The sequence below is a fragment of the Cariama cristata genome, unplaced genomic scaffold (assembly GCF_000690535.1).
Source record: "Cariama cristata isolate BGI_N322 unplaced genomic scaffold, ASM69053v1 scaffold42784, whole genome shotgun sequence".
NCBI lineage: Eukaryota > Metazoa > Chordata > Aves > Cariamiformes > Cariamidae > Cariama > Cariama cristata.
Genome location: NW_009614304.1, coordinates 4,474 through 19,647, shown reverse-complemented (window position 1 = coordinate 19,647; position 15,174 = coordinate 4,474). Strand labels below are relative to the sequence as shown.

Genomic DNA, 15,174 nt, shown 5'->3' with positions numbered 1-15,174 from the left:
TGCATTCAGTGATGAACACATGCCCTCAGCTTCTGAGTGATTGGCCTCCTCCTAAACCTGTTGGTAGCGGTGTGGGACATGGCCAGGAGCTCTAAGCGTGGGGGTAGAAAAAGGTTTCAAAAGTCTAAGGAAAAAAACCCCAAACAACAGAAGTTTCATAGCATAAAGACAGGGCTGGGCGTAAAGAAACATAGTAACTGATTAAAGTCATCTAATCTACTCCAGGATCTTCTTTTGATTGTATCAGACCTCAAGTCAGCAAGATTTTGAGGGGAGGAAACCTGGCCTCACTTTTTTGTCCCACTTTGCCCAGACATCACAAGATTTCTTTACTGTTTACTTTTTTACTTCACAGACAATAAAAGCTTTGTGAAAGGAAAAAAAGATCACATTTGCCATAGCCAGAACCAACATACATTTAAACTGATACTAACAACTACTTTTGATGGATTAACACTGAATCCCAGAAAGATATTTATGTCAAAAATGTGGAAGTCATGCACACTACGAAACTGGCCATTAAAAAAAAAATAGCAGCAACCAATATAATGTCATGGCTTTTGTTGGAGAGTGCATTTAGAAATCAGAACTCTTTAGAACAAAATCCATTCAAGTCTTGTTGGAAGTACATCCGTTTGTTTTTCTGTTGGTATCTTTTTTCTGAGGTTTCAAGCCATAAAGTTTTGTACCCCACTCTATGCTATAGGAATCTGTGAAACTTAATTACATTTACCGTTACAAAAAAGGGTTTATGAACTTTTGCCTTTGGGCAAAAATGTTTATTTCATTGCCTTTGTTATTCATTCTTTTCAACTCCAGTGCCTTTGAACTTTTCAGCTGCACAGAGTTATCACCGTTGCACAGGAACCAGGAACTGTACTCCCGAGATGCAAACCACAAGTTGAAGAAAACGAAGGAGGCAAAGATATACGAGTCGTTATTTTGGCCACCCTTTGTGCCATTAAAATCTCATTTTCTGCCTATTAGAATGCCCTCTCCCTGCTTAGGCAGTGGTGATAGTCAGTGATTAGTGTGTAATTGAGTATAATTGTCTTTTCACTTTTCATTTGTGTCATTCTGAGCTTCTCTCTGTTTTTCTAACCACTGAGAGGAAAAAAGGGTAGAAAGCAGATAAAGCTGTTAAAACTCTCACTTTCAGCCCTGAAGAGATTCCTGATTGTAATTATAGATTGCATCCTCTTTGTGACTTCTCAGAATTTGGTGGACGTCTCTTTCCAAGCACCTGGGCAAAGCTCTTGCTAATAAAATAAACTATCATCTATTCAAGCTTTAACTAATAATGTCAGCTTCAGACAGATGCCACATGTAGGAAAATTTAACCAACCTTTTGACACTCAATTATCAAGGCAATTTATTAACATCATTTCCTAAAGAGAGCTCATGCAAATTAGAAAAACAATTATGGTATTCATGCATTTATATATTGCCAAAGAGCAGTAATACTCCTAATTTATGGATTTATAACTCGATTATAGCTTCTCTCAATGCACACTGCTCAGCCCTCAGAACTCTCCTCGTAGAACTTGCCTGTAATTTTCCTGGACCATTCGGTAAAACCTTGTTGAGGTTATCTTAAAAAGATATTTTATTCACAGAAGAACTACACAATCTACTTTCTGTACCTCGCCATGGGTCTTCAGGAGAATAGCAGTACATTACAAATGCTTGACAACTGAATGTACACATGAAGCCTGCATGATTACATTATAAATCAGTTGAAATTAAATATAAGCTATGGCTCTTGATTCAGCCAGTAGGAGGAAAAAAATAAAAAAGAAGGAAACTAGCAAACTGAAATCATGTGGCTTGTATAAAGAATACATTATGGTTTAAATTTGGCAATTCATTATACTGTGGCCTGAGGGAATAGACTCTTTGGTTCTGGTATACAGCAAATCCTCTGTCTGAAAACACAGGACTGACCTGAGGTGAAAGGCCATTGCCAATGGCAGGGTTCATGGGATTTGAGGGCCCGGACGGAGGCACAAAGCTGTCTGTATAGCTGGAAAATCCATGCCTGGTGCTGGGTAGGCAATAGGCAGAGCTGCTCTCTGGATTCGAAGGGAGGCTGCTTTGGTGCACAGTGCTTGGAGGGAGAGGCTGAGGTCTATGGACGGTACTGCTTGGATCAGACACGGCTAGAAGCAAAAGAAACACGTTGATAAGTTTTCCTCCTTTTTTCTGGCATAATAAGTTCATTATGTGAATCTCAACTCCACAGAACTGCATCAGGACCTGCATCTAAGTACTGGTAAGTAGAAAGGTAAATCTTTAACATTGCTAGATATTTAACTGGCCAGTAATATGACACAAAAATTCTTAAATAGACTGTAAAAATCACAAAATCGCATGCAGTTTTCAGACCATCCTCAGTTGACACATATTGTTCAGAATTGACACAGCAGTACTTTTTAAATACATGCATATATAAGCATATATAAAAAAATAAAAGAAAAGCTTTATTTGCTTAGAAGACTGGTAACAGTCTTTCCCCTCCTGGTCACAGCACAGAAATTCTGCTGTGGTTTGTAGTGAACCTAGCAATGAATGAGAGAAGCCCTGGGTTTTGAAAAATTCCCTTAATTAGAACATCCATCCACCAACAGTTAGGATCCAATTCTCAAGGAGCAAGAAGAGTACAGTAACTTGTTTTATAAAATCTCACCTGTAAGGTTTTTCTTTAACAGTAAAATCTAGCGTAGCCTAGATTTGAGGCTCTGTTCCCTCCCCTCCCCAAATCCACCAAAGTTCACAGAATTTCTGATAACATAAAGACAAATTTTTACCATACTGAAACTTGCTACTATCTGACGTGAAACAAGATGGTCTGAATAACTGAGTTTTCCACCATCAGATAAATACTCAGAGTACTTACTTGCAGAAGTTTCCAGTGCACCATCAGCAAAAGCAACAAAAACGACAGAATGCAACTGCTGCCTCGTTCCCCACCACACCGGGCACTCTCAGCGGACGTGGTCAATGCAATGGAAGGGTAGGGAAGCGTGTATATCGCTTTATGAATGCCGCACCTCTGCCATGCGGAGACTATTATTTCTCTAGCTAGCACCCTTCACATGTAATCAGCCCTTACTTGCAGCAAAACAAAGCCAAGTTCTTACATGCTTAAAATAAGTGAACTTGCAAGGTCCTCCCTGACTCATACCCTAAATTAGCCAACACCCCTTTTTCAACATTAGAGAAGAAAATATTTCTACGATGGATCGACACAGGAAACCGTCTGATAACACTGTTTTAACCAAGTACGTGTTGGCTACTGTACCTTGTGGTATGGAGGTGGGTTGGTAAGAGGGCTCAGAGAGCTGGTACGTCGGCAAAGTCGGCATGGCACTGGGTGGAAATCCTCCTGGGATCAGATGGTTGAAAGCCATCAGTTGATTGGCTCCTGCCTGTTTCCTCCATCTAGCACGACGGTTACTAAACCAGACCTACAAACGTTTTAATTAGGGACATTTGATCTTTGTACATTTCATATGGGTGCATCAGAAATAATGGCATTGTATTTCAAATGCATTTGGTGTCTGAGACAAGAGACACAGAAGATGCGCACTGGGCTTAGAGCTCCTAGACAAGAAAGGAGCCCTTGGCACACACTTCCACGGTTCAACGGACAGGACGTAGGAATCTCGAACTCTAATTTCCTCTCAAATACAGCCCCTCCTTACAAACAAGCTGATTAATGCTTTCAAGCTTTAGTACTTTTAATAGCTATCAATCACTGTCCTTATTGTGCCAGATTTGATAAGAAAGGAAAAACACCTCTCCATTTGATCCAAGTGCCAGTCAAAACTATTTGGTCTGGATTGTACTGTCTTTATATTTCATTTGCTGACAAGATGGCAGCATCGCTTAACGCGCTGTTGGAAGGTGCTTGTACCTAGACACTGGGATACTATATTGCCCCAATGATCAACAGAACTTTTAGCTTTTAATTCGGAAAAATACAAGCCCCATGTACAAAACACACAAATCCCTCCCAGCAACTTTTCATGTATTCATATACGTACAAAACATCCTTAATAAGCTTGACATTAACAGTAGATCAGAATTCAGTACTAGATTAGCAGTTCAGAACCACTTTGAAATCTGTTCCCAGGACAGGGTAACAAACAGATGGGGTTTGGATTCATGGGACATTTTAGCTACAAATCTGCTTTCCTTCACGTCATTCTCTGCTCACGTTTTAAGTTTTCCAAGTCTTGGATGGCTCTTATTGCCTCCAAGAATGGAAAAGGCAAGAATTCACAAATGCAGACATAATAAGAGATGCAAAACATAGGTTAATATTGATACTATAGCAATTACACACGCCACAAATGAGAAGGGCAACCAGCCACAGCAGGAGTGCCTGGACCAGCATGCACCCACACTGCCACTGCTGGATTACAGCGCTCAGGTCCCTGAGGTGGACCACCACAGAAAAGAAAGGTTGTTTGAGATAAGGGAGACTACACACCTTTGTAAACAAGCAGACAATTACTCATAATTGGACACCGTGACTCAGCTGCAATAATTATCCGTGGATACAATCAATTAGACAAGACCTTAACTGAGCGTTAGCATCTTACAAGGTACATCTGCACAGCCTGTAAGGCAGTCTGGCCTGAAAGCCACTGAGGCATGTTAGCTGATGAGCCATACACAGAGGTAAAAGTAAGTTGGGTCTGAGATCTATCACCCCTCCTGCAAGCAGCCCATACTGGCTTATGTATCAGTCACCACAGGCTGCATTTCTAGGTGTAACTTCATTTACAAACCATGAGAAGCCCTTACGTAAGAGTGTAACAACATTTTGGACTACATTGTGGGCTTCTCCTCCGCTTACTATTTCATAGCAGGAGTGGTGGGACTCACCGGGCCATCTGGTTTCTGATGTGGGCCATCTGTCACCATGTAGTTTGATCTGGCTTCATCCTCTTTTCAGCATGAGATGCTCAGTTCACACAGCTGCCGCCTCCTCCTTTGGCCACAACATCTACTCCTCAATTACACACTCCCAATTCAGTTTAAGATTTAGGACAGAAGGATAGATGAAGCCTCTGCTCTACCTCAGGAATCCCTCTCTTGGGTTTTTGCTGTACATACTAACCCCCTCCATCTGCCTCCACATGAACCATTTCTGAAAGCAGCTTGCAGGAACAAGGCACCAGGGTGGAGATGAGAGACCTGTGATGAGCAATATTTGAGGCTGGGTCTAGATTCAGCAGTATTTTTTTTCACTTTCTCATCCTGTAGACATCCACATCCTTTTTCACCCCTCTCCTTACCCTTTGCTTCCCTCACTGACATTTTAGTCTAAATTTCTTATTTACTCCTCACAGACTCCTTCCACCTGCTTATGTCTCCCAGGGTCCACCAGTCTCACACTCCTGCAGCAGTATTTTTTGAAGACGACCAAAGAGAAGGAAAAAGAGGCAAGACGTGCTGAAGAGGGAGGAAGATGCTTTGCTAAAGAGCTCAAGAGCACTTAGGAAGGATAATGGAGGTCAGAGAGGAAGCAGAGAACAGCAAACGCATGTTGTAATTAGCCTACCCAGGTCATTAACTATGGCTTCCTCCATGACACTCTCCCTTCTTCAGGTCAAGAGGGTTATCTGATGATCTTCAAATGCTTTAGCAACACTAACTGAACTACACTACATCAGTCAATTTCGCTGACAACAATGAGGTAATGAGATTTTGTTTCCTCTACAGATAAGCATTTGCCTTCAAGCCCTAGATGTTTATTAAAATGAGTCGGATCCCAAACTTTAATTCAGCAGCGAGTGATTTGCATTAATGTCAAGTTTTATGCTTTTATTTACAGATAGATTTTGGCTCATTTTATAGATGTGCATTTTTCCAGAACTGCAGCTATGTATTAAACATCCCTGAAAGGGACACACTCAATCATATCAAAAAGTCTACAGCAGCCCTGTAGTGAACGTACTTGCGCAGAGCTCTGTTGCCACCTGGAGCCCCGCTAAATTAAGTGGGACTGTGCAGGGGTGCAGGAACCTGCCTGGGCTGTGCAGAAGCCAGTCTGTGTGTTACCAGCTCAGTCCCATGCGACTGGGACATGCTAAATGGGTGCTACTTGACTGGCACCCACATCACAGGCTGCTGGCACAGCCATGGCTCCAGACTCCGCTGCCTTGCTGCCCCATCAGCCACAGCACACCCCTTCGGCCTCTTGCCCTGCCTTCTGGCTTTCCCCGCAGTGGCAGGAAGGCAGATGGCACCTGACCAGTACCACAGTTAGTCCAAAATTAACTCACTAAAACCCCCTGAACAAATTCAAAACTGCAGAGCAACTCTTACTGCCACTAATCCCGCACACGCTCGTCACAACAGAAAGAGAAAGGCACGTAAGAAAAAAAAGCCCACGCACCTCTACAGTAAGCACCAGGGGTTCGATCCACACACGTACTTGTTTTCCTCTGTTTTTAACGGGCTTTGGACCGGTCTTGGTGACAATACTAAAAATAATTTATCTTTAAAATTACCATAAGTGTGGCCCCAACTCTTACCATCACATGTTTTTACAAATGAACACAGTGAAGCTCTGGATCTGTAATTCTGGTTGTTTTAACACAATAGTTTTTTACTATTGTTACTATTTACTGTCATGGTCTCACCCTTTTCACATGGCTTGAGATTTGGTTTGCAACTGTTTTTAACTCTCATTTTATACTAGGTAGATGCAGAGTTCAGATGTTGTGTGTGACAGAACACAAAGAAATCATGTAATGATAAGACAGAAGAAAAAAATACAAATAAAATTAAATGGGAGAGTTAAAAAGTTGAAAATCATTTTTCAGAAGCCAAGAAAAAAAGTACCCAAAACTAAATAACTCAAACCTACATATTCTATTTACACTCTATGTAACATTTATTAAAACTAGTCAGATCCGAAACTTTACTCAGTAGCAGTTATATGCTTTCTATGTTAACTGAATTTATTTTATTATTATTTTTTAATCATAGCATTTCACTTGGACTAAATTCAGCTGCCTTGACATTCTCAAGAGTTCAGGAAATTTTTTTTATTTTTTAAATCAGCACATATCATGAAGAATCCATGTGCACTATTGCCACTAATTAAAGAAATCTTGAAAAATTTTGCGAATATCAAGCCAAGACTTAAAAATAAATCTAGTCACCACAAGCCAATGCATCTGCTTAGAAACATACTGTAAACACTTGGGGAAATATTTTTTTTTTGTTTGTACATTTCCAACATGACTTAAACACAATGTCCTCTTATGTTCAGCAAATTTCAACTTCCACCAGCATGACAAAATCCTCATCCTATAAGTGGCCTTTTCAAACCCAGCAGGTCCCCATAGGATGCTTCTGTTCTCCCACACCCTCCTGAGGGGAAAGTGACCATCACCTGGATGCAGAGATGCTCAGAGTATAATGCAGCCCCCGGTGAAGACCACAAGTGCCACCCTGCAGTGGGCGTAACAGAAAACCAACTCTAAACTATCTTCATCTACTTAATCTGACAAACTACTGCATCTTGTGTGTTGCCTTCACCAGCAACAGCGTGGATCTCAGTGGAAGGCAGACCAACCCTAGATAGTGCTTCAAATCACAACTATCACACTGAATTCCCCTATAGAAGCAAAAGCAAGTGGATAAGCAAGCTACAGCATTTTGGAAACTCAAAATATAACATTCTTACACAAACAGTACTGTGTCTGAAGGAATATGATCTGCTTGTGTTGGTGTAACATGTGGGAGCTCTAAATTAGGTCAGCATTGTGCTTGGTGCTGCTCAAATGCAGACACGGACAGAGGAAACGTGCCTTGTCGGAGGGACTCGAGCATCCAAAAGCCATGTCTGCACCAGAAGCAGAGTCACGTTCATTTTAGTGAGAGTCTGGCTCTGCAGTTTCTATGTCACTTTCAAAGATGGAACGTAAATTACCCAGATAATTTGGAAAGAAAAATTGAACCCCAATGTCTGGCCAAAATTTGCGTCTCAAAAATAAAACTGTAGAGGATGAAATGTAGAGCAAAAAAAAAAAAAAATGTAGTCCTTTAAGGGAAGTAAGTATTGGAGGTTCCAGTTTTTCAAGCATCTGGAACTGGACTGACCAAAAAAGAAATCACTCTGTAATAGAACATAAAAAAAACAGTATTTTGCACCAATGTAGAATGAACTAATACGTTTCTCCCATCTCTCTTTTCTAATATTTAGATCCTGTCTTTTATTATCATTTTTCCTTTAAGTGGTTTGCAAGTGATCATGCCAACATCTTATTTTGTTGATCTCAACAGGATATTCTTTAAAAGATGTATTTATTCACTTGGGAACACACTAGTGTAATTAGCCTTGACATTTCAACAGTCTGATCATAAACACAGAGCGCTCTATGTGCTTTTAAGGCAAAAAGATCTCTGATCCAACAGGGCAAAACATTTGAGATCTGAATTTTGCAGAAAACCCGTGGATATTTTGTTATACACAGTCCTGACCATTGCAAGCATGAGTGCCAAAAACGCACAGAGTCAAAAGACTGATGTATTGTTAATGGCACTTCTAATTTTAGACAGAGGGTTTTTTGGTTTTGCTCCCCCCCTCCCTTTGCCTTATGATATTTTTCCATGGTAACTGCTTCCCCCACCCCCCTTATTCCCCACCTCTCCCTTCCCCCCAAATTCACATGTTCAAAATAAAGTGTAACCATCCTGCAAGCAGGACTCCTTGGTGGGTGCGCCATCAGGGAATGAATTTGGGGGGCGTCAGAAGCAGTGGGGCTACCTTGTGAAGAGGGGAGGCTGAAGAAGGAAACTGCTAGTGAAGATGGGCTGCACCAGCCCAGACAGAGCTGACTCCGTTACCTCTGCGAAACGTGGCAGCGTGACTTCTAAAGACACCCACAGTGTCTGGTCCTCCAGTGCCTGTTGATGCCGGACCTACGTTTACTTCAGCAGCCTTCAGAGCAGTCTGGGCAAGCACTTCCACCCTCTCGCCAGGACAACAGCTGACACCAGCCCTTATGCCTGCCTGACCCAACTGGGAATTCATTCAGAGAACACAAAACAGCAGGGAAAAGAGGGAAAGGTTTTTTCCCTTCCCTTTTCTTTTTTTGCAGTAGGGTGAATTTTCATCTTGGTTCACCATGGTATCAGATAAGCTCCAGGGAGAGCACTGCCAGAGACCAGCCGTAGGAAGAAGAAAGAGTAGAAACAGAATTGCTTTTTAGCAATGACTAGTTGGTAAATTAGCTTCACTGCGACACCTGCACACCCCCAGCCTCCCAGGAATAAGGTCTACTGCGTATGCAGAGGCACACCATGGGTTAGGCCTGTTTCCTCCCAGCATCCCAAAGGGGTGCCACTAGCGTGCCAGGAATGACCTGCCAGGAGCACGGGGGGGGGGGGGGGGGGCTGCCAGGCTGCAGGTTCTCTGCCTGGGGTCTGCCAGGAGCTGCTGTTTGTGGTGATGAGAAAGTCATGCTGGCTGGGATACAAGGAGTTATCAATGTGATGGAAACCAGAACTCTTTTAAAACAAACAGGAAAAAACAAACAAACAAAACATGAAACCACACACAAAATAAAAAAAGACCAGACCAAAAAAACCACTAGGTTCTGCCAAAGGGAAGGAGGACTTCCAACCACCTCCCTGTGCGACTCAACACACTCAACTCTCCTAGGTTTCTTTGAAAAGACTTTGACTCAGTCCTACACAAATACTTCTAAAACACTGCAGCTGAATAGCTCTGCAAAATATTGAGTAATAAGCAAATTGAACTGTGTATTTATAAATTATAGCACCACTAATTTGAGCCCTTAGGCAGCAGGGACCAGAAAGAGAGAATCAAAATCACATTCCTTCTTTTCCTTTATATTTAAAAATGTCTTTTTGGGCCTGCATATGTTTGTAGTTGGTTAGTTTACCCGTAAGAATTTCTCCTTTACCCTAGGGGGGGAAAGAAAAAAAAAAAAAAAAGAAATCTGCAATTACAGGGTTATCTACTACAAGAATCCACACAGCATTCTCTTTCTTTATCCTATACATGATGCAAGAGGGACAGCCTCAGAAAAGGCACTAGAAATTCTCCATAAACCACATCAGGAATAACTGTAAAGATCTGCTGAAAGGTCTCAAATGTTCTTCAATCTGTCCTACATTCCTTTACCCCATCTCCCTGTAGGACTGTGCAATTCAGCATACAGGCTGAAATCATTTCAGAGGAACTGAGGTTAAATGAAGACTTTTTCTGGCACAGGTCCTCCCTCCCTCATGATTTCCCAGTGAATGCTTTTCACTCTTTGCTACTAAGAAGAGACAATTAAAGCTGAGAGATTGGACTCCAGAGCTTTCAAACCTTACTACTAGCTTAAGAGTCATAATTTCTTCTCTCACCTTTCCCCACTCCCATGATCTTCTTCTCCAAACCATCTCTTCCCCTCCCAGTACCACAGTGTAACAAAAAACAATATGCAAGCACAGGACTTAGATATATATTTATGTTTCCTCTGGCTGCTCAAGACTTCTGAGCTCTTGGGACCTTTTTTATTTGCTAAGGTTGTAATAAGCTTTTTACAAAAGCTTACAAGCTGATTACAAGTTTGACATGGGAACATTGAGCCCTATCCTAGTAGCCTGGAGAGATACGCCTGAATTTTCAGACATGTTCTTTTGTTAAACAATCTTTTTCTTTTTGGAAGTTTTCAAGCAAACCAATTTAAACCTGAGATTTGGCAGAGAAGAATCTTTTCAGGACAGGACATAGGCACATTTCAGAATTCTTCCTGACCTCCCCTGCTTTTTCACCATTACTCATGGACTAAAAAGGTCCAAACAAATTTCTCCCGTTGCCTTTTGGGGTTAAACAGGAAGGCTGTGTGCCAACTGCTTCTCACAGCAGGACCTCCTGCCCCACACGATCCTATACATCTGGGGACACATCCTCAACATGGTCCAACACACAAGTCACACGCATCTCATTTCTGATAATTTGGTAGGCCTGTGTCTTCAACACACAGCCCAAAAGGGTTCGTCTGACTGGTCAGCCACCATCCGCCAAGGCAAGCTCCTGGCCCTCTGCCTGCCACAGGATGAACCTGAACCTTATTTAAAAATCCTTCACTAAAAGATTGAAGTAAACACCTCCCACCGTCAATCTGAAACAGGCTCTAAGCTGCTGCCAAAGTTTGCCCAGTTCATCCACATCTAAAAATAAGCCTGATCTGGGAATCTAAAGGTGGCCAGAAAAGATGCTACCCACTTCATTCCTTATGCGCCATTTGTCACAGAAACCATAACCGCACTGCTCTGAATCTCAGAAAGAGCCTTTGATCTTTATCTACACTGGGGAAAATTTCACTTTTAGAATTCGCCTTCAGATTGAGTCAGTAAAAATAGGCCACAGACCTTAAGGGCCTGCACTGAAACTTAATGATGGTTTTAATGAGGTTTTAAACTGGACCAGTAAAGCACTGCATGGTTGTTATTTTTACTCATATGTGAATCTTTAACCTCACATTCCCAGGGTATTACTACTTTTTTTTTTTTTTTTTTTTTTTTTTTTAAATGAAGAGTCATCCTTTGGGACTCTACTTATGTTTCTGAATTGTATCTGATGAATGCAGAAGACTGAAGAACCTTCCCCTTCCTGCAGCATGCAACATTCAGAGAAGAGCGGGGTGCCTTTGGAAGAGGCAGCAGAAGAGGTTGTCCTGGCTCCACACCACATCTAGGCTCAGACACTGGGGAGAAAGGCTCAACAGTCCTTGAGTGGAAAGGCACTGCAGAAGGAATTGCAGGGAGCATTTTAACTCCTTATTACACCCAGTGCTGAAGTATTTGCAATGATTATAGTTACACATCTTGTGACTCTTTCAACATGGAGTTTGTTGCAATACTTCTTTTCCCAAAAGCCTTTCCTGTCCCCACAATTAAGTACACAAACAACACTCACAGTGTAAAGTCTGTTTTCGGTTGCTTGTAGCTTTCAAAAAATTCCCCTTAGGGGCTGAAATGTTCTAAGTCTGATCTCAGCCCAGAGGTGACTTTTTTTCCCCAACTCCAACCAACTCACTTCGAAATATGCATTTGGTTACCCTTCAACAGTGGGAAAGTGAGAAAATAGATGGTTTGATGGTTTAAGACTCTTCCTTTCACGGGTGTTCAGAGACTGCCTTGGGGAATAGAAGGAAAGGGGAAGCATGGGGGCGGCAGGGTAGAAAAAACAAAACATGAGATGCAAGTGCTACATAGGGGGACTGAGGGAATAGCAAAGTTGGTCCAGTTGTAATCAATTAAATAACTTCCTAGGCAACGTAAAACAACTCTACGAAATTGGACCTTACAGCTCCAGAGAAAAAAATAATTATCTGGACTCAGCCAGACTCAGGCTGCAAAGAGCCAGCTCTTTTAGATGATGCTTGATTGGGAAGCAGTTAAACAAATCTTTGTGTATATATCCGTATAAAATTTGGTATCTCTGATCTCTGTCATACTGTTACCAAAAAAGAAGTGTGACTAAGAAAGCTTGAATGCTACATCAGTATGGTTATCCAGCCCTCTCAGCCTCAAGTCTCTTAGGGTTATTTTCTTTTCACAGGTCGTCTTTTATTTCATGCCCATCATAGGTGGCTATTTTAAGGGGCTATAGAGAGGTGCTGAATGCTGATAAGGTAAATCCTGTATCCCTTAATCCACTGCTAAATCACTCTGCCAGCCTTCAAGCGTACCAGACAGATGGAGTGCACTAGGAAACTGCCCACAGGCTGGTTACTTCAACCCTAGCTCATCTTTAATCCAGAAAGGTTTTGCTCTGGTATTTTAATCATTGATTGACTGGGAACTTTCTTCCATGCTGGGTTAGGTAAAATATCCATGTCAGAGGTACTGGGGAATTCGTGAGGCTGTAGATCATAGGAGTGGTGTGAGACAGGATGCGTCTCAAGGGAACCAAGGAAGCCATAAGGAATGTAAAAAGTCACAGGGTTAAAGCCACATTAAGACAGCTGTTATGTTAATGAGAGTTCTGCCTTTCTTCTAGCTGTGGGTCATTGATTTAGAAAAACACGAACAAGGTCTTTTTTATTTTATCGTATTTTTCCACTGAAGCTAACATAGCCCAAAACATCATATCCTAGATCACATTCGTCTTGCCAACAGAACTCGTGTAGGAAGTTATCTTTATTATGTTTGTACATGGATGATTCCCAGGGCTTGATCTGGTCTTACCTGGCCCAAGTCTATATATGAAGCTGTTTTGCAAGCATTTCACTTAGTAAACATGTTAAGAAAAAAAGAGTCATGCACCACTGAGTTTGCCTTCCAGACAAATTCATCCATACATCTGATTTTCTCTCACAGTCATAACAAACACTTACATGAAATGTGGTGCAAAAACGTTTAGCAGATAAAACTGAAAAAGTCTGGACCTTTCCCAACAGATAGTCAATAATACAATCATGCTGCAATAAGCTTGCTTGTCAGAAGAATATTTTGTATGGTTTATTTCAGTTTGCAGAGTTTGAATGCCTCAGGCTGAGCTTCAAAGGTCAAAACATAAAAACAGAGTTTCACCAAAGCAACCAAATTCACCCGTATCCTTGGTTAGATCGCAAGTTACCACTCATTTCTCTTCCTTGGTTAGATCACAAGCTACATTTTCCTTGTCACCTAACCACACACTTGCCTATGAACACTTACAACTTGGACTGATTTAAATGGGGCGTGCTTTCTCAAATGACTCTTAGATGTCAAGTAGTGAAGGAGCAGCAGAGGATTCTGCCCGTGGTATCAAGCATTTCAGAGGAAATGCTTCTTCGCCGTGAAGCGGAGTAAATCCTAGTCTGAATCTGAACTCCAGGGTGCACTTTATTCCAGAATTATTTGGCTGCTATTTGCCTGGTTTCAGACATCTGAAAATCCACACTCCTGCTTTTTTTTTTTTAAATTTAAATCAACTCCACAGTTTACTACTCCAGTACATTAGCTTGTTTTAGATAATCTAGATCTACATGAAGTTGTGAAGATCTAACAGTTATTTGAGGGTTTATTTTCTTTTGAATTAAACTGACAGTGGGGATAAAAGAGATATTACAAGGTTTAAATCAAGTCAACTTCAAAAGCTAACCTAAAAGTAAACTGTAGATACTGCACCCGTAACCTTACTCACTTGCATGGCTCTATAGACACATTGTCCTTTTTAAAATGTTTTTCTCTCCTCTGTTAATGCCTGAAAGACCCAAACAACAACAGATGAAATCAGTTAAGTAACTATAAACTGGCACAACAGCTGACCTGATTACATGCAGAGTGCTGTCAAATGCATAAAACAAACAAACTGGGATAACAAACCTTCTTCTCCAAAGGCTCAGTATTATACTCAGGGTAGTTATGGAACAATTACTGGAGAAAACACAATTTTTTTTAAAGCAGTTGTCTTAACCAGTTGGAAAACCAATGTCCATGTACAAACGCAAAAACCCCTAAGGCTGTAACCAATGTAGCTTCACATTTTCTTTCAACCTCAGAGTAGGATCACATAAGAATATAAAAGGACAGGCACGCTAACAGAAAAGGAAATTCCCTTTGTTAGGCAGCTTTTAAATACCTACCTGGACGCGAGCCTCTGTGAGTTTGGCTCTTTGCGCAAGTTCTTCCCTAGTATAAATATCAGGGTAGTGTGTCCTCTCAAAAGCTCTCTCCAGCTCTTCCAGTTGCTCTGCCGTGAAGGTTGTCCTGCTGCGACGCTGCTTTCTTTTTAAAGGTAAATCTGGTTCAGAATCGATGTCAGAGCCTTCATCAGACTGGGGTGCTGATGCTTACAAAAGAAAAAAAAAAAAGACAGACAAAAATTAGCTTTAGTTGAGGAGGGAAAAAAAGGCAAAATGTTGGATCAATTGACGATATCCTCTTATATAGAAAAGCTGCTTTTTCCTCATGACTCAGAACTAAGTTGGGAAACTTCAAAAGAGCAAAAAACTGAGAAACAAATCAGAGTTCAATGTTACATTGTGCAAACGTGCTCAAACAAATATAGAATTGTCAAAAGTTCAACTATGAGTTTAGCACCTTTTCCTGGCCCATGAATATTTAAGGACCTCTAGCACTCATTTTGAGTAAATGATTTATTTGATTTCTTGAACTCCTCCAGCAGTTTGCAAGTGTTTTAAA

The 15,174-nt window shown here is 41.3% G+C and overlaps 1 protein-coding gene across 1 annotated transcript; it reads right to left on the bottom strand.

The window, feature by feature from the left end:
• Positions 1–1,818: 1,818 nt before the first annotated feature.
• On the bottom strand, positions 1,819–14,821 carry LOC104161046 (paired box protein Pax-3-like; the record flags this gene model as incomplete). Its single annotated transcript, XM_009699340.1, has 3 exons — positions 1,819–2,159; positions 3,302–3,467; positions 14,616–14,821. Coding segments are annotated over 3 exons (713 nt in total), but the record flags the coding sequence as incomplete, so codon positions are not given.
• Positions 14,822–15,174: the final 353 nt, after the last annotated feature.